At 53.1% G+C, this 23939-nt stretch overlaps 1 protein-coding gene across 2 annotated transcripts; it reads left to right on the forward strand.

The window, feature by feature from the left end:
- Nucleotides 1-4085: 4085 nt before the first annotated feature.
- Nucleotides 4086-23917, forward strand: MSH5 (mutS homolog 5). Of its 2 annotated transcripts, XM_038768575.1 has the most exons (25): nt 4086-4133; nt 5946-6095; nt 6315-6438; nt 7326-7406; nt 7732-7803; nt 8004-8125; nt 8398-8507; nt 9084-9119; nt 11433-11515; nt 12235-12280; nt 13330-13468; nt 15036-15098; nt 16564-16692; nt 17859-17931; nt 18134-18243; nt 18437-18517; nt 18651-18738; nt 20755-20941; nt 21014-21140; nt 21531-21680; nt 21894-21968; nt 22058-22201; nt 22539-22676; nt 22798-22871; nt 22966-23917. In XM_038768575.1, exons 1-25 carry the CDS (start codon nt 4119-4121, stop codon nt 23075-23077), a joined length of 2529 nt encoding a protein of 842 aa, XP_038624503.1. In that variant the 5' UTR covers nt 4086-4118; the 3' UTR covers nt 23078-23917. The 2 variants fall into 2 exon arrangements, with proteins under 2 accessions (XP_038624503.1, XP_038624504.1); XM_038768576.1 differs by lacking the exon at nt 16564-16692.
- Nucleotides 23918-23939: the final 22 nt, after the last annotated feature.

Below are 23939 nucleotides of genomic sequence, written 5' to 3' on the forward strand. Positions count from 1 at the left end.
GAGGCAGCTGAAGCTGTGCTTGCTAGCATGCCTTTATTTTTTTTTTTATGAGCTTCTTGCACAATAACTTGTCCAGCTAATGATTAGCCTGACAGACTCTACCAGTATTTTTCAATCACCCATCAAGTCTTCCTCACCACACTGCCAGCATATGCCAACGATTACCCTTTCCCTACCCCCTCAGGCTGTTTGCATCCTCGGTTGCCATAACAGGGGCAGAGGAGGTGGGAGAGGGAATTTGGGGTAGGAAGAGTTGATTTCCCTGCCCCAAATACAAACAAACACCCAGTGGGCCGGACAGGAGTCTTTTGGGGAGTGATATAGGGTGAGGGCCTTTCCTTGGGGTCAATTTTTGACATTTCTGTGACTAAGGGAGCATGACGTTTTTCACTTGCTCCACAGCCCTTGTGTAAATATCCTTATACTCTGCTATTTCCCCCATCTGCAATTGATTTCAATATCTCTCTCCCCTTTGAAGACTGTAAACTCCTTACGGGGAGGGATTAGACTTTTAGTCTTTTAGACTGTGAGCCCACTGTTGGGTAGGGACTGTCTCTATATGTTGCCAATTTGTACTTCCCAAGCGCTTAGTACAGTGCTCTGCACATAGAAAGCGCTCAATAAATACGATTGATGATGATTGTATCTGCCGATTCTATTGTACTCTTTCACAAGAGTTCAGTACAGGGCTCTATACAGGATAATAATATAACAAAAGGGAAGCACTGTGGCCTAGTGGAAAAGAGCCTGGGCCTGGGAATCTGAGGATCTGGGTTCTAATCCCAGCTCTGAATTTGGGTGAGTCACTTCACTTTGTCCTTCAGTTACCTCATCTGTAAAATGGGGATTAAGACTGTGAATCCTATGTGGGACATGGAATGCATCCAACCTGATTATCTTGTTCCAGTGCCTGTCACATAGTAAGCGCTTCACAAATAGCATAAAAAAAAAAGAAAAAAAGGAGGGACTCTGGTTCTTATCCTGACTCATCTGTTTGCCTATTATGTGACCTTGGGCAAATCACCTCACTTCTCCGCCTCAGTTATCTGTAAAATGAGAATTTAAGACTGAGAACTCCATGTAGGACATGGACCGCGTCCACCCTGATTATTTCATATCTACCCTGGATCTTACTACAGTCCCTGACACATAGTAAGTGCTTAAGCATAAAAAAAAAGGGAGTTCCATTCTAATGAAGATGCAGCAAGGCTCAGTGGAAAGAGCCCGGGCTTGGGAGTCAGAGGTCACGGGTTCAAATCCCGGCTCTGCCAACTGTCAGCTGTGTGACTTTGGGCAAGTCACTTAACTTCTCTGGGCCTCAGTTCCCTCATCTGTAAAATGGGGATTAAGACTGTGAGCCCCCCATGGGACAACCTGATCACCTTGTAACCTCCCCAGCACTTAGAACAGTGCTTTGTACATAGTGAGCGCTTAACAGATACCATCATTATTATTATTAATCCCGGCTCCACCAGTCACCATTTGCCTATTATGTGACCTCGGGCAAAGCACTTGGCTTCTCCAGGACTCAGTTTCCTCTTCTGTAAAATGGGGGTTCAATACCTGTTCTTCCTCCCCCTTAAACTCTGCACCTTTCATTCATTCAGTCATATTTATTGAGCGCTTACCGTGTGCAGAGCACTGTACTAAGCGCTTGGGAAGTCCAAGTTGGCAACATATAGAGACAGTCCCTACTCAACAACGGGCTCACAGTCTAGAAGGGGGAGACAGACAGCAAAACAAAACATATTAACAAAATAAAATAAATGGAATAGTAAATAATGTAATAGAATAGTAGCATGGCTCAGTGGAAAGAGCACGGGCTTTGGAGTCAGAGGTCATGGGTTTGAATCCTGGCTCTGCCACATGTCTGCTGTGTGACCTTGGGCAGGTCACTTAACTTCTCGGAGCCCCAGTTACCTCATCTGTAAAATGGGGATGTTGACTGTGAGCCCCACACGGGACACCCTGATCACCTAGTATCCCCCCGAGTGCTTAGAAGAGTGCTTTGCACATAGTAAGCGCTTAACAAATGCCATCATTATCATTATTAATAGTAACTTGTCTGATTTGATTGCATTGTATTTACCCCAGAGATGACCACATTCATTCATTCATTAATTCACTCAATTGCATTTATTGAGCGCTTACTGTGTGCAGAGCAATATATGTTTTGTTTTGTTGTCTGTCTCCCCCTTCTAGACTGTGAGCCCGCTGTTGGGTAGGGACTGTCTCTGTATGTTGCCAACTTGTACTTCCCAAGCGCTTAGTTCAGTGCACTGCACACAGTAAGCGCTCAATAAATACGATTGAATGAACGAATGAATACTAAGCGCTTGGGAAGTCCAAGTTGGCAACATATAGAGACGGTCCCTACCCAACAAAGGGCTCGCAGTATAGAAGGGGGAGACAGACAGCAAAACAAAACATATTAACAAAATAAAATAAATAGAATAATAAATATGTAATAGAATAGTAACTTGTCTGATTTGATTGCGTTGTATTTACCCCAAAGATGACCACATTCATTCATTCATTCACTCAATCGTATTTATTGAGCGCTTACTGTGTGCAGAATATATTTGGTTTTGTTGTCTGTCTCCCCCTTCTAGACTGTGAGCCCGCTGTTGGGTAGGGACCGACTCTGTATGTTGCCAACTTGTACTTCCCAAGCGCTTAGTCCAGTGCTCTGCACACAGTAAGTGCTCAATAAATACGATTGAATAAACAAATGAATACTAAGCGCTTGGGAAGTCCAAGTTGGCAACATATAGAGACGGTCCCTACCCAACAAAGGGCTCGCCATCTAGAAGGGGGAGACAGACAGCAAAACAAAACATATTAACAAAATAAAATAAATAGAATAGTAAATATGTACAAGTAAAATAAATAGGGTAATAAATTTGTACAAACATATATACAGGTGCTGTGCAGCACCTGCGGGGAGGGAAATAAATAGAATGGTAAATATGTACAAGTAAAATAGGGTAATAAATTTGTACAAACATATATACATCATCATCATCAATCGTATTTATTGGGTGCTTACTGTGTGCAGAGCACTGCACTAAGCGCTTGGGAAGAACAAGTTGGCAACATATAGAGACAGTCCCTACCCAACAGTGGGCTATATACAGGTGCTGTGGGGGAGGGCACGTTGTGTTTAGCAGATAGTATTTTATTATAATCATTATTATTATTGTCAGTAATGATCAAAATAATAACTGGGCTCTCTTGAGATGGATTTTAGGGGGCTTTCTTCCCCTGTGAGGAAGAGGGGTACGGGCAACCATCCATTTAAGGACGATTCCCCCCTCCCCTCTCCAGGCCCTCATTAACCTCCCGCTTCCCGCCTTTTACCCAACGGCCACCGCCCCTCCGAAAAAAGGCGGGAACTTCAAGCGCGAGCCCCCGCGCGCCGATCTCGCGACGGCCCCGCCCGCGCCTGAGCCAATCAGAGACAAGGAGGGCGGTGCGAGCCCGGAGTCCAGGTTGCGCATGCGTGTCAGCGGGCGGGGGGCGACGGAGTGAAGGAGGGGGAGGGAAAAGGCGGGAAAACTCCTGAGGGAGCCAGGGATCTCGACTGACGGTTGGGAATTGGGAAGAAGAGGATAAGGAAGCGAAGCGTACTCCAGGGTTCCTCAGCCCCAGAATTCGTTGCCCACACTGCTGCCACCTCTAGACTTCCTTTCTCCTCAGAGTCTCCCTCACTTCACCCAAATGACAGAAATGGAGGTATCTCTCCTTCCCATTCCCCACATCTCCTCACGGGGCTAAGGAAATAGCATTGCGAATTGGGAAGAAGAGGATAAGGAAACAAAAAGTGTATTCCAGGGTTCCTCAGCCCCGGAATTCTTTGCCCACACTGCTGCCACCTCTAGACTTCCTTTCTCCTCAGAGTCTCCCTCACTTCACCCAAATGACAGAAATGGAGGTATCTCTTCTTCCTCCTCCCCACATCTCCTCACGGGGCTAAGGAAGTAGCGTTGCGAATTGGGAAGAAGAGGATAAGGAAACAAAAAGTGTATTCCAGGGTTCCTCAGCCCCCGAATTAATTGCCCACACTGCTGCCACCTCTAGACTTCCTTTCTCCTCAGAGTCTCCCTCACTTCACCCAAATGACAGAAATGGAGGTACCTCTCCTTCCCCCTCCCCACATCTCCTCATGGGGCTAAGGAAATAGTGTTCGAATTGGGAAGAAGAGGATCAGGAAATGAAGTGTATTCCAAGATTCCTCAGCCCTGGAATACTTTGCCCACACTGCTGCCACCTCTAGACTTCCTTTCTTCTCAGAGTCTCCCTCACTTCACCCAAATGGCAGAAATGGAGGTATCTCCCCTTCCCCCTCCCCACATCTCCTCACGGGGCAAAGGAAATAGCGTTGCGAATTGGGAAGAAGAGGATCAGGAAACAAAGTGTATTCCAAGGTTCCTCAGCCCCGGAATTCCTTGCCCACACTGCTGCCACCTCTAGACTTCCTTTCTCCTCAGAGTCTCCCTCACTTCACCCAAATGGCAGAAATGGAGGTATCTCCCCTTCCCTCTCCCCACAGGGCTAAGGAAATATGGTGAACTCATGGAAGGAGCCCGGGCCTGGGAATCAGAAGACCTGAGTTTTAATCCCGGCTCCATCACCTGTCTGCTGTGTGACCTTGGGCAGCTCACTTCTCTGTGCCCCAGTTACCTCATTCACTTTCGGTCATTCAGTCGTGTTTATTGAGCGCTTAAGAGTAAGACCATAAAGAGGCTGTGTCCAACCTCATTATCTTGTATAATGATGATGGTATTTGTTAAGCGCTTACTATGTGTGAAGCACTGTTCTAAGCACTGGGGGGGGGGATACAAGGTGATCAGGGTGTCCCACGTGGGGCTCACAGTCTTGTATCTACCTCAGTGCTTCGTTCTGTGCCTGGCACATAGTAAGCGATTAACAAATACCATTTTTTTAAAGGAAAATTTGGAGCCATCCCACCCTAACAGATTTCTCCAGTGAGCCACAACCTCTCAAAAGATGGCCCACTTAAAATTTCCCAACATCCTAAGCCTCTTCCCTCACAGGATACGTATCGTCTGTTCAATACGATGTCAAGTGAACCCAAACCTGTGGCTTCGACTGTACCCCTCGCCAAAGGTGTCCTCGTCACTCTTTTTGACAAGGGCATTCATTCATTCAATTGTATTTATTGAGTGCTTACTGTGTGCAGAGCACTGTACTAAGGGCACCTCTCCCTTTAAAGATTTTTTTTTAATCACCTGTAGGAAGCCTTCCCAGGTCATGGATCCTTTCAGCTTCCTCCTGACACTGTATGTTTCCATAATTACGTGCTCAATAGATGTTTCTGTTATTTAGGTACTGGTAAGTTTCTTCTGAGTTCCGTGTTTCCTCTGTCTGCTCAGGTACATTTGTCCTTGGTTTTCCTCAGCCCCACGGCACTTATGTCCATATCTTTAAATTATATACTATAAATTACTTATGCATATTAATGTCTGTCTCCGCCTCTAGACTGTAGCTCATTATGGGCAGCTAATTCTGCTGTCTTCCAAGAGCTTAGTACGGTGCACTGCACAGAGTAAGCGCTCAATAAATACCATTGATTGATTGCTTGATTGATTTGGGTTGGTCCTAGCTCCTGGGTTCGAGAGACCTCCTGCAGTCAATCAGTGGTATTGATTGAGTGCTTAGTCTGTGCAAAGCACCCAACTGAATGCTTGGGAGAGTACAATCTGCAGGTGAAGGACTTCTTTTTGCTCCTATTTCGAAACTCCCTATTGGCCATTCTTGAGACTGTGCTCACAGCAGGTATTTAGTAACACTACTGACTGACTGACTTGCCTACCCGTCTCACTAGTGGGTAGATTACAGTCTGCTCTGTCAGGTTCCCCCGAGTCCCAGTTCCCTGCCCTGGTCCCCTTCCTAAAGAAGCCTTTTTTTTCCTCACCTTTTAGGCGGGCAGGATCTCTGACAACATGACTTCCCTCGGCATGGCATCCAGAAGCCCTCAGGGGCAGGTGGCTGGGATGATCCCCACCGACCCCCAGATCTCACCGTCCATGCAGGGGCATTTTGGGCAAGAGGAAGAGGAGGAGACAGCAGAGGTCTGTACGGGGAGAGAGGGGATGGGGCAGGGGGAGAATGGAGGGGTGGGTTGTAAGGGAGGAGGGATTGGACCAGGGATGTGGAACTGGGAAGGGCAGGAGGTTTGGATCTGGGATCCAATGCTGGGAAGAAAGAAAAAGGCGAAGAAGAGGGTGGGGGAATACTGGAGGATTGTGAGGTGACTGAGCTACTGGGGGCGGGGGGCGATTTACCAACAGACACACCTGAGCGTGGTGTGGCACGCGGGACACCTGGGCATCGCCTACTACGACACGGGTGACTCCATCATCTACTTTATGCCAGATGCCCCAGACCATGAAAATCTCCGACTCCTCCAGCGAGGTGAGCAGGAACTGGAGTAGTTCTCCATTTCCTTCTGGCATCCCAGGGGTTGGGGTGTCCCCAGAAGGAGAGGGTATAGGGATCCTGACAACCCAAAGAAGAGGCTGATATTGTACCTCCAATGGCCATCTCGCCATGCTTCAACCCCCAGAAGAATTCAGGCCCTTCTCAGAGCGTTCACTTCGCTTTCCCCATCTCTGTTCAGGCACCAACCAAAGGGAGGGGGTGGAGATGCCTCGTTCCCTAAACCATCTTGTTTCCCAGGCCCCAATAGCCTGGGGTGCGTCCCTTGAGAAGCAGTGTTGCCACGTGGGATGAACATAGGGCTGGGAATAGAAAAACCTGCGTTCCAATCCCAGTTCCATCACTGTCCTCTAAACCATAAACTCATTGTGGACAGGGAACAAGTCTACCAACTCTGTTGTATTATACTCTCCCAAGTTCATAGTACAGTGGTTTGCACAGTTAGCACTCAATAAATTGATTTCCCGCTGTGGGACCTTGGGCAATTACTCATCTGTGTGTCAGTTTCCTCTGAAAAATAGGGAGGAAATACCTATTCTCCCTCCCGCTTAGTGTGAGCCCCGTATAAGACAGGGATTGTGTCCGATCTGCTTACGTGGTTCCGCTCCAATGTGTAGTATAAAGTACTCGGCCTATAGTAAGCGCTTAACAGGTAACATAATTATCATTACTGTGCTGGGAGAGTCCCAGAAGAGGGGATTCACTGGTGAACCTGACTTCCTCTGTCCTTGCGTGTCTGATGACACTGGCTGGGGTGTGCGGAGGGAACGGGAGCCGGGGGAACCGGTGGGAAGGGGGAAGGCGGCTTTAAGATCGGCCTTTTCCGGTCCCCCAAAACTCCGCATTCTCTCTCCCTCTCTGAGTCGTGGATGAGATCGGGCCTCGGTCCATCGTGACCAGCATGAAGCGGGATGAGAACATGACTCGGTTCCTGGAAGGATTGGGTGAGACCCGAGGGGAGGTGGGAGGGGAGGACAGGGAGGAGGACCAAGAGGAAGGGAGGTCAGAGTTGCAAAGAGGGCTGGGAGAGCAGAGGATCTGGGAAGATGGGATAAATGGGGGAGGAGGAAGGGGAAAAGGGAGATTCAGTGGCGGATGGGAATGATTATCTGGTCTCCAACCTGATTAGCTTAAATCTACCCCAGCACTCAGTAGAGTGCCTGGCAGATAGTAAATGCATAAAAAATACAGTTTAAAAATAAAAGAAGTAAAGGCCAGATTCTCCCTTTCCCTGCCTTCCCTCTCTCTCTTCCCCTATCCACCTTTAAGCCTCCGCAGGTTCTGGCAACAACGAAGTGATGGGAAGACCTGAAGTAGTCTTGTTTCCCAGCGTGGATTTCGGTAATTTCTCTTCCCGTCTCCCTTTCCTAGGTCCTTTTCCTCCCTCTTCCTTCCCTTTTCTCCTGCTTATCCTTTTCCCACCTCCTGGCCTCAGATCCCTCAAGGCTCCCCTGCCCTCTTCCCTATGCCCCAACCCCAGCCTCCCTGTCCCGTCACCCCATTTCCTGACCACCCACCAGCGGGCTCTCCGTCTCCCCCAGGCCTGGAGATCAGCAAGCAGCGTCTGCTCTCTGGCTCCTTCTCCTTCATCACGGAGCCCATGAGCCCCACAGAGAAGATTCTCTTCCTCTCGTCCATCATGCCGTTCGACTGTCCCCTGACAGTGAGTGGGCCCTGGACCCGGCCTTGATGGTGACCAAAGCAACCCCTGAGATCTGGAGTCTCCCAGAGATCTGTTTCAGCCCGGGCTAAAATCCTGGGTGGGCTCTGGCTGCGTCAGGGGTTGAGGGGTGTCCGGCCTTCTGGGCCTCCTGGCCCTCCTTATTCCCTCTTCCCGCCCCTGGGTCCTCTCCGTGACTCTCTTGCCTTGCCCTTCCACTTCCCCCTCCGACCACCCCCACTCCTGCAGCACCCCAACTCCAACCCCACTCCCAGGTCCGTGCTCTCGGGGGATTGCTAAAGTTCCTGGACCAGAAGAGAATAGGGGTGGAGCTGGAAGAAAGCAGTGTGGCCGTCCCCATCCTGGGCTTCAAGAAGTTTGTCCTGTGAGTAATTCCTTCCCTGCTTCCCCCTCCCCTTGGACCTCAAAATAGGACATCCGCTCTAATCCCTGAGGGTCAGGAGAGATCCATCAGTGGGCAGAGCACTGGACTGAGTGCTCGGGAGGGTACAGTGGAAGTAGACACGATTCCCTGCCCTCGAAGGGCATAAAATCGAGACGTGAAAACAAATTATAGGTAGGGAAAGTATAGAAGTGCTGTGGGAGGGAAGTACCTCAGTGCTTAGTGGGTACCGGCCCAAGCGAGGCGATGCAGAAAGGAGGGTGAATAGGTTAGAGAGATGACAGGTTAGTGAGGGAAGGCTTCCTGGAGGACATGCCATTTTAGTAGGGCTTTGGAGATGGGGAGAGTGATGGCCTTTTGGATATGGAGGGAGAGAGAGGAGAGCGAAGCCCAGTGAGTAGGTTGGTATGGGAGGAATTAATCGTACGGGCTGGGGAGTAGTGGGAAGAGGACCCAGGATAGGTGTGGGCCAGAGAAGGAATAACGGTGGGGCTTTGGGGTGCCCTTGGGAGGATTCCCGGGAAGGAAACTCATCTCCACTTTCTTTCTTGACCTTAGGACAAACCTAGTGAGCGTGGATCAGGACACCTACTGGTGAGGAAGCCCGAGGGCGCTGAGTCCAAGGATTAAATCTAATGACCCTAATGAGCCTTTGTTTTTCTAAACTTTCCTGCCTGCAGGGAATTCCCAGACTGTCGGTTAGAAACTCCTGGAGAGGAGGGAGTGTAGGATGCGGAGGGGACAGGATGAAACATTCAAACATTCTCCTGTGGAAAAGAGGGAGCAAGTCAGCCCACTGTTGGGTAGGGTCCGTCTCTGTATGTTGCCAACTTGTACTTCCCAAGCGCTTAGTACAGTGCTCTGCACACAGTAAGCGCTCAATAAATTGAATGAAAGTGATTCATTGATTGAATGAAAGTGAATGAAAGTGGAGGAAGAATCGAGGCGTTCAGATGCCCTGCTGTATTTACACCCCGCACTCTCTATAGTCAATGCTGCTGCTATCAGTCAATAAATCAGTGGTAATCAGTTGTATTTGTTGAGCACTTACGGGGTGCAGAGCACTGTACTAAACACTTGGGAGAACCGACTTTCGGAGCCGGGTTCTAATCCCAGTTCATTCATTCAATCATATTTATTGAGCACTTACTGTGTGCAGAGCACTGTACTAAGCGCTTGGGAGAGTATAATTCAGCAACAAAGAGAGACAATCCCTGCCCACAACAGGCTCACAGTCTCTGTGTAACCTTAAGCAGGTCATTTCACTTCTCACTGCCTCAGTTTCCTCATCAGTCCAATGGGGATTCTCCCTCCTCCTTAAACTGTGAGCCCCAAGTGGGACAGGGGCCATGTCCAACCTGATGATCTTGTTTCTACCCAAGGGCTTAGTTCAGAGCTTGGCACATAGTAAGCGCTTAAATACCAAAATGATAAAGCTGCTGTTACGCTAAAGCAGAAGTCAAGTGGGCTCTGGTCTAGGGGTGGGGAAATAGTGGCTTTTCCTCCAGCCCCTTTCAATCCATTAATCAATTCGTCGTTGTTATTTATTGAGCACTTACGGTGAATAAAGCACTGTACTGAGCTCCTGGGAGAGTACAACAGAGTTAGTGGATCCGATCCCTGCCCTCAAGGAGTGTCCAATCTGGCAGCTTCCTGGCTAGGCTACTATCCTATTTATTTTGTTAATGATGTGCATCTAGCTTTACTTCCATTTATTCTGATGACTTGACACCTGTCCACACGTTTTGTTTTGTTGTCTGTCTCCCCCTTCTAGACTGTGAGCCCATTAGTGGGTAGGGACCATCTCTAGATGTTGCCAACTTGGACTTCCCAAGCGTTTAATACAGTGCTCTGCACACAGTAAGCGCTCAATACGATTGAATAATAATAATGATAGCATTTATTAAGCACTTACTATGTGCAAAGCACTGTTCTGAGCGCTGGGGAGATTACAAGGTGATCGTGTTGTCCCACGGGGAGCTCACAGTCTTAATCCCCATTTTACAGATGAGGTAACTGAGGCCCAGAGAAGCTAAGTGACTTGCCCAAAGTCACACAGCGGACAATTGGCGGAGCCAGGATTTGAACCCATGACCTCTGACTCCAAAGCCCGGGCTCTTTCCAATGAGCCACGCTGCTTCTCGTGAATGAATAGGGGGTGACTGGGTTCTAGACCCACATCTTGGGGCCCTGCTCCTAATTCATTCATTCAGTCAGTCATATTTATTGAGCACGTACGGTGTGCGGGGCACTGTATTCATTCATTCATTCAATCGTATTTATTGAGCGCTTACCATGTGCAGAGCACTGGACTAAGCGCTTGGGAAGTACAAGTCGGCAACACATAGAGACGGTCCCTACCCAACAGCGGGCTCACAGTCTAGAGGGGAAGACAGACGACAAAACAGAACACATTAACAAAGTAAAACCTAATAGAATAGGTTTTATTATTAGAATTATATAATATAAATCTATAATATTATTACTATTAGAATTAATGATTCTATTAATAAATGGAATAAATATGTACAAATAAAATAGAGTAATAAATACGTACAAACATAATCCCGGCTCCGCCATTTGTCAGCTGTGTGACTTTGGGCAAGTCACTTAACTTCTCTGTGCCTCAGGTACCTCATCTGGAAAATGGGGATTAAGACTGTGAGCCTGATTACCTTGTAACCTCCCCAGCGCTTAGAACAGTGCTTTGCACATAGTAAGCGCTTAATGAATGCCATAATTATTATTATTATTATATATACAGGTGCCATGGGGAGGGGAAGGAGGTGAGGCAGGGGGGATGGGGGAGGAGGGGGAGAGGAAGGAGGGGGCTCAGTCTGGGAAGGACTACTAAGCGCTTGGGAGGGTACAATATAACAGTAAAAAGACACATTCCCTACCCTGCAGTGTGCTGCAGATATTCAAGAGTGAGGCCCATCCGTCAGTATACAAGCTGGCCACAGGCCTGAAGGAGGGACTCAGTCTGTTTGGTAGGTGCTTACTATTTACCCTTACCCCATCCCTTCCCTCTCCCTGCCACCCTGTGTGTGTCTTTCCTCCATGAGGGATGGGGATCACTTAGTCTGTGCAGGGGCCAAGCGCGGGGTATAGGTGGGGGGGGCGTGACCTCCCTACTGGGTGTCTCTGGTGTCCGAAGCCATTGCTGTCTTCCCCTGGAGGAAGGTTGTCCATTTTGGGTGGTGTGAAGCCAGCTAGGGTTTGTGCTGTGTGGGGTAGTTTTCCTAATTCTGGTGGGTTGTTCAGGTTTGTGTCAACTTTCTTTCTGGAAGGGACACGTATGTGTGCGTGTAACCTATCACTCTGTGTGGTCTCAGGGGCGCATGTGCGTTTGATACATGTGTGAGTGTGCGTGATTTGTCTTTTCCTGGCCCCTTCCTAGAGGTCTAATCCCAGCTGCTCCTGCTCTGATCACCCTCTTCATAGAGGCCTAATCCCAGCTGTTCCCACTCCCATCTCCTTCTTCCTAGAGGTCAAATCCCAGGTGGTCCAGCTCCCCTGGAGTCCTGAGCTGGGGAAGGCTCGGGGGTGGGGGGTGAGAACTGGCACCCCAGGGAACAAACACTTCTGCCAGCACCTGAGGGACACCAGCTCCATAGAAACTGCCATCTTGGTCCTCTCCCTGCCGTAGCCCAAACCCCCGCCCTCCCCTCCTGCAGGCCCCACTCACCGGGTTTCTCCTTTTCTCCAGGACTCCTGAACAGGTGCCGCTGCAAGTGGGGAGAAAAACAACTCAGGTGAGGGGGAGGATGGAAAGATGGGGGGGATGCTGGGGAAGGGACGGGGGGAGAACCCCATAGGGCAGATAGGCAGGCAGGAAGGCAAAACTCAGCCCCTCTGAAGCCTGGGACAAAAACACGCTGTTTGGGGTAGGGGGTGACTGAATCCACTCACCCAGCTCTCACACTTATTTTTAAATGGTACTTGTTAAGTGCTTAGTCTGTTCCAGACACTGTACTAAGCACTGAGGTAGATCCAAGCAGCGGGGCTCGAGAGAAGCAGCATGGCTCGGTGGAAAGAGCCCGGGCTTTGGAGTCAGAGGTCATGGGTTCAAACCCCATTTCTGCCACTGGTCAGCTGTGTGACTTTGGGCAAGTCGCTTCACTTCTCTGGGCTTCAGTTCCCACAGATGAGGTAGCTGAGGCCCAGAGAAGTGAAGCGACTTGCCCAAAGTCACACAGCTGACAATTGGCAGAGTCGGAATTTGAACCCATGACCTCCGACTCCAAAGCCTGGGCTCTTTTCCACTGAGCCACGCTGCTACGATTTTCTGACTGACGGACTACGCACCCAGTCTTCACGCTTATTTTTAAATGGTACTTGTTAAGTGCTTGTTATGTTGCCAACTTGTACTTCCCAAGCACTTAGTACAGTGCTCTGCGCACAGTAAGTGCTCAATAAATAGGATTGAATGCTTACTCTGTGCCAGACACTGTACTAAGCACGGGGGTAGAGCCAAGCTAGTCAGGTTGGACTCAGTCTGTGTCCCACGTGGGGCTTAAAAGATGAGGTGTTTGAGGCACAGAGAAGTGAAATGACTTGCCTAAGGTCACACAGCAGGCAAGTGGCAGTGCCAGGATGGGAGCCCAGGTCCAACAGCTCTCAGGCCTGGACTATTCATTCATTCAATCAATCGTATTTATTGAGCGTTTATTGACTCTTTCCACTTCAACACCTGCTTCACCCCTCCCCTTCTCTCCCAGCCCCTCGGCCCCCAATCCATCCTGCGGTCCGGTAGCCAATGCCAACCCAGGCCCCGGCTCCGACCACGCTTCCTCCCTCTCAGGCTGTGGCTGATGCGCCCGACCCGGGACCTGAGTGAGCTGAACGCCCGGCTGGACGTCATCCAGTTCTTTCTGCAGCCCCGGAACCTGGAGACGGCCCAGGCGCTCCACGGCCTACTGGGAAACATCAAGAACGTGCCCGTGAGCTGGGGGCGGAGGGCCGCCGGGCCGGGCCGGGGGAGCCGAGAGCGGGAGCAGCGTGGCTCAATGGAAAGAGCCCGGGCTTTGGAGTCAGAGGTCATGGGTTCAAATCCCAGCTCCGCCAATTGTCAGCTGGGTGACTTTGGGAAGGTCACTTCACTTCTCTGGGCCTCAGTTCCCTCATCTGGAAAATGGGGATGAAGACTGTGAGCCCCCCAGGGGACAACCTGATCACCTTGTAGAACAGTGCTTTGCACACAGCGAGCGCTTAATAAATGCCATTATTATTATTATTATTACCCCTGGAGCCCCGAGGGGATTGGGAACTAGGGAGGGAGAGTTAGGGTCACCATCCAGCTGGGGGAGACCCCCATTCCAAGTCCCACCTGTCTCCGGCCTCAGTTTCCTCCGCCCCTCTCCCCTGCACTCATCAGTCCCTTCCGCTTGTGGTCTTGATCTTTGTTCCTTGTTCTTCTTCCCCCCCACTCCCCGTTCAAAATGATTTTCACCCGTCTGCTTCCCCTATTCGATTGTAAGGTCCCTGAGGGCAAGGGACCGCCACCATCCCCATCACTGTGGAACAGCGTGGCCTAGTCGATAAAGCAAAGGCCCGGGAGTTAGAAGGACCTGAGTTCCAATTCCCTCACTAGTCTGCTGTGTGACCTTGGGCAAGTCATATCACTTCTCTGTGCCTCTTCTGTAAAATGGGGATTAAGACTATGAGTTCCATTTGGGACAGGGACTGTGTCCCACCTGACTAGCTTGGATCTACCCCAGCACTTAATACAGTGCTTGGCACAGAGTAAGCGCTTAACAGATAGCACAATTATTATTCATTCATTCATTCAATTGTATTTATTGAGCGTTTACTGTGTGCAGAGCACTGTACTAAGCTCTTTGGAAGTACAAGTTGGCAACATATAGAGACGGTCCCTACCCAACAGTGGGCTCACAGTCTAGAAGACAATTATTATGGTATCTGTTAAGCGCTTACCTTGTGCCAGGCATTGTGCAAAGTGCCAGTTCCTCACCAGCCTCACAGTCTGAGCGGGGGCAACAGGTATCGAATCCCCATTTTCCATCTGAGGAAACTGAGGCCCAGAGAAGTGCCGTGATTGGCCCAAGGGCACCCAGCGGGCAGGTGGCGGGGCTGGGGCAAGAACCCAGGCCTCCTGACTCTCAGGTCTTTCCTCTAGGCCATGCCGTTCGGCTTCTCCGGTCCTCTCCCAAGCGCCTAGCTCAGGGCTTTGCACGCAGTAATGATAGTAATGATGGCATTTGTTAAGCATTTACTACGTGCCAAGCACTGTTCTAAGCACTGGGGGGATGCAAGGTAATCAGATTGTCCCACACGGGGCTCGCAGTCTTAATCCCCATTTTCCAGATGTGGGAATTGAGGCCCAGAGAAGTGAAGCGACTTGCCCGAAGTCACACAGCTGACAAGTGGCGGAGCTGGGATTAGAACCCACGACCTCTGACTCCCAAACCTGGGCTATTTTCCCTGAGCCACGAGAACCGGCTATTGATTGACTGGGCTTTCCCGGGGGGCATCTTTATCCGACTGTAGCTGATCCTCAGACGGATGACACTGTCCCACACCAAGGCCAGCGACTGGCAGGTCCTGTACAAGGTGAGAATTCCCTCCCGCCCGTCTCCTGCCCGCCCACACTTCCCTTCATCCGCTCCGGCCATCCCCTCTGGCCTTCGCCCGTTCCTTTCCCCTCTCCCCTGCATCGCTACAGACCTCCGTCTCCTACCTCCTGGGCAAATCCTTCTGTAGAACAGTGCTTGGCACGTAGTAAGCACGTCACAAGTACCATAATTATTATGAATTATTATCTCTCGCTTCCCTTCCCCTTCTGATGGCAGGGGGACCCTCAGTCCCTGCCCTAGGGTCCATCCTGTCGGCACCCCCACTCTCCCTGCATCCCCTGCCACTGAATGAATGAATGAATTTTATTTTGTTAATATGTTTTGTTTTGTTGTCTGTTTCCCCCTTCTAGACTGTGAGCCCGCTGTTGGGTAGGGACCGTCTCTATATGTTGCCAACTTGGACTTCCCAAGCGCTTAGTACAGTGCTCTGCACACAGTAAGCGCTCAATAAATACGACTGAATGAAGGGGGGGATCCTAAGGAGATGGGGGCTCGGCAGGCAGTGAGGAGACCGACAGGCCCGAATGCTCTGGGGAAATCCTGAACTTGGAGCTGGGGGCCTCCACTACTTCAGTCAACCAGTGGTATTTACTGAGCGCTTACTGTGGGCAGAGCGGTGGACTAAGCACTTGGGAGAGGACAATACTTCAGGCCCCCACTGTCCCTTCTGTCCCTCATCTCTCTCTTTCTTCCCGTGACTCTCTGCATGGGGTCTCAGTGCCCCTTTGGTCTCCGAGCCCTGCTTAGGCCGGACCTGGCCCGGTGCTCGGGGGCTTCCGGCTGACCCGGGCCACCGCCATCGCGGATCGGGAGTGGATCGCGGCAGGGCCGGGGCCTGGTTCCGATTGGGTTGCCCGGGTGTTCAACAAATGCCGTGGTCGTTCCTTAGACCGGGAGGCCTGTGCGGGGAGGGGGCTGGGTCCGATCCCTTTGGATTGTCTACCCTGGCGTCGAGCGCGGTGCTTGGAAGCAGCGTGGCTCAGTGGAAAGGAGCCCGGCCTTTGGAGTCAGAGGTCGTGGGTTCAAATCCCAGCTCCGCCAATTGTCAGCTGGGTGACTTTGGGCAAGTCACTTCTCTGGGCCTCAGTTCCCTCATCTGGAAAATGGGGATTAAGACTGTGAGCGCCCCCGTGGGACAACCTGATCAGCCTGTAACCTCCCCAGCGCTTAGAACAGTGCTTTGCACATAGTAAGTGCTTAATAAATGCCATCATTATTATTATTGTAAGTCCTTAGCAAGTGCCACCGTTGCCACGTTGGGGTTCACGAACGGCTTTTACGGGGGACTGCTGGACTCCCAGCTACCCTCTGGGGCGGCCCCCGCGGCCAACACGGCCCTCAGACCCCATGTCCCTGGGGAAGAAGGGGAGTGGGGGGGATGAAGGAAGGGGGAGAGAAGTTGTCTGAGCCCGGCAGGTCGGTTGTCCCTCGGTGCCCCGCAGACGGTGTACAGCGCCCTGGGCCTGCGGGACACTTGCCGCGCACTGCCCGGCTCCATCCGCCTCTTCCGAGACGTGGCCCAGGAATTCACAGACGACCTGCACCACATCGCCAGGCTCATCAGTAAAGTGGTGAGACAACCGGGGCTGGGGGCGGCTGGCTGGGGCGGGCCCCGGGAGGCCTTCTACGACCTGCGGCACGTCACTTTTTAGACTGTGATTTAGACTGTGAGCCCACTGTTGGGTAGGGACTGTCTCTATATGTTGCAAACTTGTACTTCCCAAGCGCTTAGTACAGTGCTGTGCACACAGTAAGCGCTCAATAAATACGATTGATGATGATGATCACCAAGCTGTTCAGTAAAGTGGTGAGGGGCGCTTTATAAGGCACCGTCTACTGCTCAGTCTTATCTAGTGATTAGAGCACGGACCTAATAGTCAAAAGACCTGGGTTCTCATTTTGGCTCCGCCGTTAGTCTGCTGTTCGTCTTGGCCAAGACACTTAACTCCTCTGTGGTTCAGTTCCCTCGTCCGTAAAATGAGGATTAAGACAGTGAGCCCCATGCGGGATGGGGACTGCGTCCAACCTGATCAGCTTGAATCTACCCCAGTGCTCAGTACAGTGCCCGGGACATAATAAGCGCCTAACAAATACCATTTTTGTAAAGAAAGGGGGGTCTGGGAAGAGAGGACATGGGGTGGGGTCTCTGAGGTCAGGCGTTGGGGCGGGGTTAGAGTTGGGGATTGAAGATAATAATAATGATGGCATTTGTTAAGTGCTTACTATGTGCGAAGCACTATTCTAAGCGCTGGGGGGATACAAGGTGATCAGGTTTATTTGCTTTATTTGTACATATTCTATTTATTTTATTAATATGTTTTGTTTTGTTCTCTGTCTCCCCCTTCTAGACTGTGAGCCCGCTGTGGGGTAGGGACCGTCTCTATATGTTGCCAACTTGGACTTTCCAAGCACTTAGTACAGTGCTGTGCACACAGTAAGCGCTCAATAAATACGATTGAATGAATGAATAAATCAGGTTGTCCCATGTGGGGCTCACAGCCGTAATCCCCGTTTTCCAGATGAGGTAACTGAGGCTCAGAGAAGTGAAGTGACTTGCACAAGGTCACACAGCAGACATGTGGCGGAGCCAGGATTCGAACCCATGACCTCTGACTCCAAAGCCCGGGCTCTTTCCACTGAGCCATGCTGCTTCTGTGCCGGGGGAGGGAACTGGAATGAAAGAGGCCAAAGGAGAACTCCTCCCCACCCTCTCCCTCACCCTTGGTGTCGGACGCAGGTGGACTTTGAGGGCAGCTTGGCCGAAAACCGCTTCATCGTGAGGCCCAGTGTGGATCCCGCCATTGACGAGAGTGAGTGGAGGCCAAATTGGGCCGGGGTGGGGGCGAGTGACTACCTTCCATTCCCCGGGCCCCTTTTGGGTGGGAGAGACCCCCGCCCGCTCCTTGTCCCCAAAGCGGGGACCCGGTGTGTTGGGGTGGCAGGAGGGCCTGCGGGGGGTGGTTGGGAATCACCCTTCGTATTCCCACCGGGAGCCCACGGTTTCATCCTCAGAGAAGAGGAGGCTGATGGGACTTTCAGATTTCCTGACGGAGGTGGCCCGGAAGGAACTGGAGACGCTGGACCACCGGGTCCCCTCCTGCAGCGTCCTCTACATCCCCCTGGTGAGTGTGGTGGGCAGGTGGGTGGGCTGGGCCCCACTCCCTTCCCCATCAGGGGTGCGGGACCCCTGTTCTCCACCCTGGGCGGCGGCCGGATGGAATGAGCTGGGGCGTGGGGGCTTTGTCCGGATTGTCCGGATGGAGGCTCCCCGCGGCTCCCGTCATCCCCCACCCCCATCATCTCCCCCCGCCCCAGATCGGCTTCCTTCTCTCCATCCCCCGCCTGCCCTTCATGGTGGACCAGAGCGACTTTGAGATCGAGGGACTGGACTTCATGGTAATTCCCCCCGCCCCGCGTGGTAGGCCTTGAGTAGAAGTCCCTGGTGGTGGAGAAGGACTTGAGGGGTGGCCCGGCTCCCTGCCCCCATATGCCACCCTGTCCGTCCCCCTCCCGTCCCCTCGCCCCTCAGTTCCTGTCGGAAGAGAAGCTGCATTACCGGAGCGCGAGGACGAAGGAACTGGATGGGATGCTGGGCGACCTGCACTGTGAGATCAGAGGTGAGGCCACCCGGCAGGCGAGGGCGGGTGCGGGCTGGCACCTGGGCAGACGGAGGTGGTGACGGGCGGGGAGGGGCAGAGAGAGATGGGCAGACGTGGAAAGGGGTGGAATGGGAAAGAAAGGCATGGAGACGGGCACAGTGGGATGGAGTAGGGATGGAAAGGGACGGAGAGAAGTGAAGAGGGGTGGGGGGAAGCAGAAAGGGATGGAGGGGACAGAGAGGGATGGGGAGGGGTAGAAGGGGAAAGAGAATAAATAATAAAAATAATGGCGTTTGTTAAGCGCTTACTATGTGCAAAGCACTGTTCTAAGCGCTGGGGGAGGGGGGATACAAGGTGATCAGGTTGTCCCGCATGGGGCTCACAGTCATAATCCCCACTTTACAGATGAGGTAACTGAGGCTCAGAGAAGTGAAGTGACTTGCCCAAGGTGACACAGCAGACATGTGGCGGAGCCAGGATTTGAACGCGTGACCTCTGACTCCAAAGCCCGGGCTCTTTCCACTGAGCCACGCTGCTTCTCTAAGAAGCTGTGGAGAAGGGCGTGTGAGAAGCAGCGTGGCTCAGTGGAAAGAGCCCGGGCTTTGGAGTCAGAGGTCGTGGGTTCAAATCCCGACTCTGCCAATTGTCAGCTGTGTGACTTTGGGCAAGTCACTTCACTTCTCTGGGCCTCAGTTACCTCCTCTGTAAAAATGGGGGTTAAAACTGTGAGCCCCCCGTGGGACAACCTGATCACATTGTAACCTCCCCAGCGCTTAGAACAGTGCTTTGCGCATAGTAAGCGCTTAATAAATGCCATCATAAAAAAGGGTGGAGGAAGCTGGAGGGGAGGGAAGTCGGCCGGAGGGCTGCCATGCAGGGCCTCCCCTTCCTGCCCCTCACCAGCTCCTTCCCTTCAGCACTTCGCTACTCCCCCGCAGCCCCACGGCACTTCCTGCAGCATGGCTCGATGGAAAGAGCCCGGGCTTTGGAGTCGGAGGTCATGGGTTCCAATCCCGGCCCCGCCAGTTGTCAGCTGCGTGACTTTGGGCAAGTCACTTCACCTCTCTGGGCCTCAGTAACCTCATCTGAAAAATGGGGATTAAGATTGTCAGCCTGCCGTGGGACAACCCGATCACCTTGTAACCGCCCTGGCGCTTAGAACAGTGCTTTGCACATAGTAAGTGCTTAATAAATGCCATTATCATTATTATTAAGTCATTTCAATTCTCTGGGCCTCAGTTACCTCATCTGAAAAATGGGGATTAAGATTGTGAGCCCGTTGTGGGACAGCCCGATCACCTTGTAACCTCCCTGGCGCTTAGAACAGTGCTTTGCACATAGTAAGAGCTTAATAAATGCCATTATTATTATTATTATCTACTACAGTGCCTCTTACATAGTAAGCGCTTAACAAATACCATCATCATTATTAATTAGTAGCCTGTTGTCGGGCAGGGACTGTCTCTATATGTTGCCAACTTGTACTTCCCAAGCGCTTAGCACAGTGCTCTGCACACAGTAAGCGCTCAATAAATACGATTGAATGAATAGTAGCGCTAGCAGAACGATTGCAGATTCATTCATCCAATCGTATTTATTGAGCGCTTACTGCGTGCAGAGCAAATACCATCATTATTAATTAGTAGTAGTAGCACTAGCAGAACGATTGCAGATTCATTCATCCAATCGTATTTATTGAGCGCTTATTGCGTGCAGAGCAAATACCATCATCATTATTAATTAGTAGTAGCGCTAGCAGAATGATTGCAGATTCATTCAATCGTATTTATTGAGCGCTTACTGCGTGCAGAGCGCTGTACTAAGCGTGTGCAGAGCGCTGTACTAAGCGCTTGGGAAGTACAATTGGACAACGGATAGAGACACTCCCTACCCAACCACGGGCCCGGTTCTGGGAGAGACGCGTCCGTGGCGTCGCTCCGGGTCGGACCCGACCGGACGGCCTAAGACGCCGCCGCCAAGGGCAGCAAGTAGTAAGCGCTCCGGGCATCGGGCGATTGAGGGACTTTCTCGCAGACCAGGAGATGTTGCTGATGCACGAGCTGCAGTGCCAGGTGCTGTCCCGCGGAGCCACCCTCGGCCGGGTGCTGGACTTGGCGGCGCAGCTGGACGCGCTGCTGGCCCTGGCCGGGGCCGCCCGGGACCACGGCTACTCCCGGCCCCGCTACTCCAACCACGGGGGCGTCCGCATCAAGGACGGAAGGTCAGCCCCGGGGATGGGAATGGGGGGCGAGGCCCCTGGGGGGGACCCCGGCTCACCCCTCTCCCCCCACAGGCACCCCCTGATGGAGCTCTGCGCCCGGACCTTCGTGCCCAACTCGGTCGAGAGCGGCGGAGACCTTGGCAGGGTCAAGGTCCTCACTGGGCCCAATTCCTCCGGGAAGAGCATCTACCTGAAGCAGGTCGGTCGTATTTACCGAGCGCTTACCGCGGGCCGGGCACTGGACTAAGCACTTGGGAGCCGTCCCTTCCTTCCTCATCGGCCCCGGCTCCATCTGGTCGAGACTCTTTGCCCCTCGGCCGTTCCCCTTCATGCTTCCAGTAGCCCCCCATCCCTAATCCCAAGCCCCCCAACTCCATCCCTACTTGTTTTGTTGTCTGTCTCCCCCTTCTAGACTGTGCGAGCCCACTGTTGGGTAGGGATTCTATCTGTTGCCTCATTACACTTTCCAAGCGCTTAGTACAGTGCTCTGCACCCAGTAAGCGCTGAACGAACGTGACGGAATGAGTGAATCTCCGCGCCCCCACCCCGTCCCATCGCCCTCGATGCCCGCCACCCCCCGCCCTCGCAGGTCGGACTGATCACGTTCATGGCCCTGGTGGGCAGCTTCGTGCCCGCGGCGGAAGCGCTCATCGGGCCGGTGGACGCCGTCTTCACCCGCATGCACAGCCGCGAGTCCGTGTCCCTCGGCCTCTCCACCTTCATGATCGACCTCAACCAGGTGAGGGGGGGGAGTAGGTTGAAGGTGGGACAGAAGAGAGGCCCGGAACCCCCCAGGCCCGGTCCTCTCCCTCCCTCCCAATCACGTCCACCCGTCCTGGCCCCCTGGACATCCATCCCCGCTGAGGCCGCAGGGGTGAGGGGCGGGGGCGAGGCCGGCCTTGGTTCTGCAACGACACGGGCCGTGCCGCGACTTCTTGGCCGGGGCTGGCAGGTGGCGAAGGCCGTGAACAACGCCACGGAGCACTCGCTGGTTCTCATCGACGAGTTTGGAAAAGGCACCAATGCGGTGAGCGGGACGCGAGGGCGGGCCAGGGGACCGGCTCCATCCCACAGTAGGGACGGGGCAAGACTCGGCCTTCTCTCCCCATTGCCCAGGTGGACGGGCTGGCCCTGCTGGCGGCGGTGCTCAGACATTGGGTGGCCCAAGGCCCCACCTGCCCCCAGGTGTTCGTCGCCACCAATTTCCTGAGCCTCGTTCAGCTGCAGCTGCTGCCGCCCAAACCCTTGGTGCACTACCTGGTGAGAAGTCCTGCTTTCCCCCTAAGAATAATAATAATTGTGGTACTTGTTAAGCGCTTCCTTTGTGCCCGGCACTGCCCTAAGAGCTGGGATGGAGACAAGCAAATCGGGTTGGACGCAGTCCCTAGTCCCACATGGGGCTCACCGCCTCAATCCCCATTTTACAGATGAGGGAACTGAGGCACAGAGAAGTGAAGCGACTTGGCTAAGGTCGCACAGCCGGCAAAGCAGGCCTCGCAGTGCACCCCACAGTGGTCCCAGAACAGGGACCCCAACCCCGTGCTCCCAGCACTTCCCACCCCCGCCCAAGGGCCCACCCCGTCCCTCTCTTCCCCAGACCATGGAAACCTGTGAGGACGGGGAAGACCTCGTCTTTTTCTATCAAGTCCGCGAAGGCGTGGCCGGTGCCAGCCACGCCTCCCGCACGGCGGCCCTGGCCGGGCTGCCCGCCAACCTCATCGCCCGTGGAAAGGAGGTAACGGGCCCCCCAGGGGCCCCATCCGCCCGCTTCCCACCTCTCGTGTCTCCCCCACCTCCCCCCACGCATCCCTTTGGTCTCCCCAGCCAATTGCTTGTCCCCCTCCTCCCGATCCCAGGTGTCGGAGCTGATCTGCAGCGGGAAACCCATCAGACCCCTCAACCCCCCCACCAAGGAAGACCAGATGGACAAGTGAGTGGGTCCGGGCGGCCCTCGGCTCTCCCCTTCCCCACCGCCTCCCCTCTTCCCCGCCGTGCCCCCAGCCCGGCCCTTCGCCTCCCCGCAGGTGCCAGGCCTTGGTTGACAAGTTCCTGACTCTCGACCTGGACGATCCCGACTTGGACCCGAGTGTTTTCCTGAGTCAGGAAGTGCTGCCGGTGGCCTCCTCCATCCTCTGAGCGGCTGCCCCGTCCCCCTCCCCTCCCCTTCCCCTCCTCCGGAGCCCCGCAAAGGTCTTGAGAACAAGATGCCCGAAAGAGACAATTTACCAAAACCAGCCCTGAGGCAGGAGGGCCCGGGGCGCCTGGTTTGGAGGCTGACAACCACCGGCGGCTCCCAAGGGGTAAAGCGGCCTCAGTCAGACGCCCCTTGGCACTGCCAGTTGTGGGCCATTTCCATCCCACCACTCGGGCAGCGAGGCGAATTCCAGATGCTCCGGATCCTGGGGGGCGTCCCAAGGCGGAGGCTGGGAAACCTCGGGATCCCCTCTCCCTCCCCGCAAGCTCTCGGGGGTTTCCAGCCGCTCTCAGACAACAGACCCAGCACTGCCCGCTCTTTTTGAAATCCTCCTTCATCGCTTTATTTTCCCCTCTCTCCCACCCAGAGTGGAGGAGGTGGGGGGAGCCTGGGCCAATGTCCCTGCCCTGTTTTCTTTAGAAAAATAAAGTGCCGAAATGCCTGCAGCAAAAATTAAAATCTCAATCCAGAGCGTTGGGGCCTCCCCCAGTCCCAGTGGCGTTCCCTACATCACCCCTCACTGTAAGTAAGAGGTGGGGGGCGGGCCCCAGGACGGAGGGCCGGGGAGGGTCTTGGATTAGAGATCTCCGGGAAACACATTTCTTAGCCAAAGGGAAAATCAATCGGCCCCGAACATCCTTAGCCGGCTTCAAGTCGCAAAGAGAAGGGATGAGGGATGGGGAGCAAAGTGCATTGTGGGAAAATCCCCAAACCCTCCCCTATGTGGCTACAAGGAGGGGGGCAAAAGTGCATGATGGGAGCTCAGGACACGGGGCCTGAGGGACGATGGACAGGCGCCCGGCC

Source organism: Tachyglossus aculeatus, chromosome Y4 (genome assembly GCF_015852505.1).
Source record: "Tachyglossus aculeatus isolate mTacAcu1 chromosome Y4, mTacAcu1.pri, whole genome shotgun sequence".
NCBI classification, from domain to species: Eukaryota; Metazoa; Chordata; class Mammalia; order Monotremata; family Tachyglossidae; genus Tachyglossus; species Tachyglossus aculeatus.

What these genes read in the sequence shown, in the direction of transcription:
- MSH5 (XM_038768575.1), top strand. An exon ending in CCTGCACTGTGAGATCAGAG is followed by an intron (nt 18,739 to 20,754) that starts GTGAGGCCACCC and finishes ACTTTCTCGCAG; the next exon opens with ACCAGGAGATGTTGCTGATG. An exon ending in AAGGAAGACCAGATGGACAA is followed by an intron (nt 22,872 to 22,965) that starts GTGAGTGGGTCC and finishes GCCTCCCCGCAG; the next exon opens with GTGCCAGGCCTTGGTTGACA.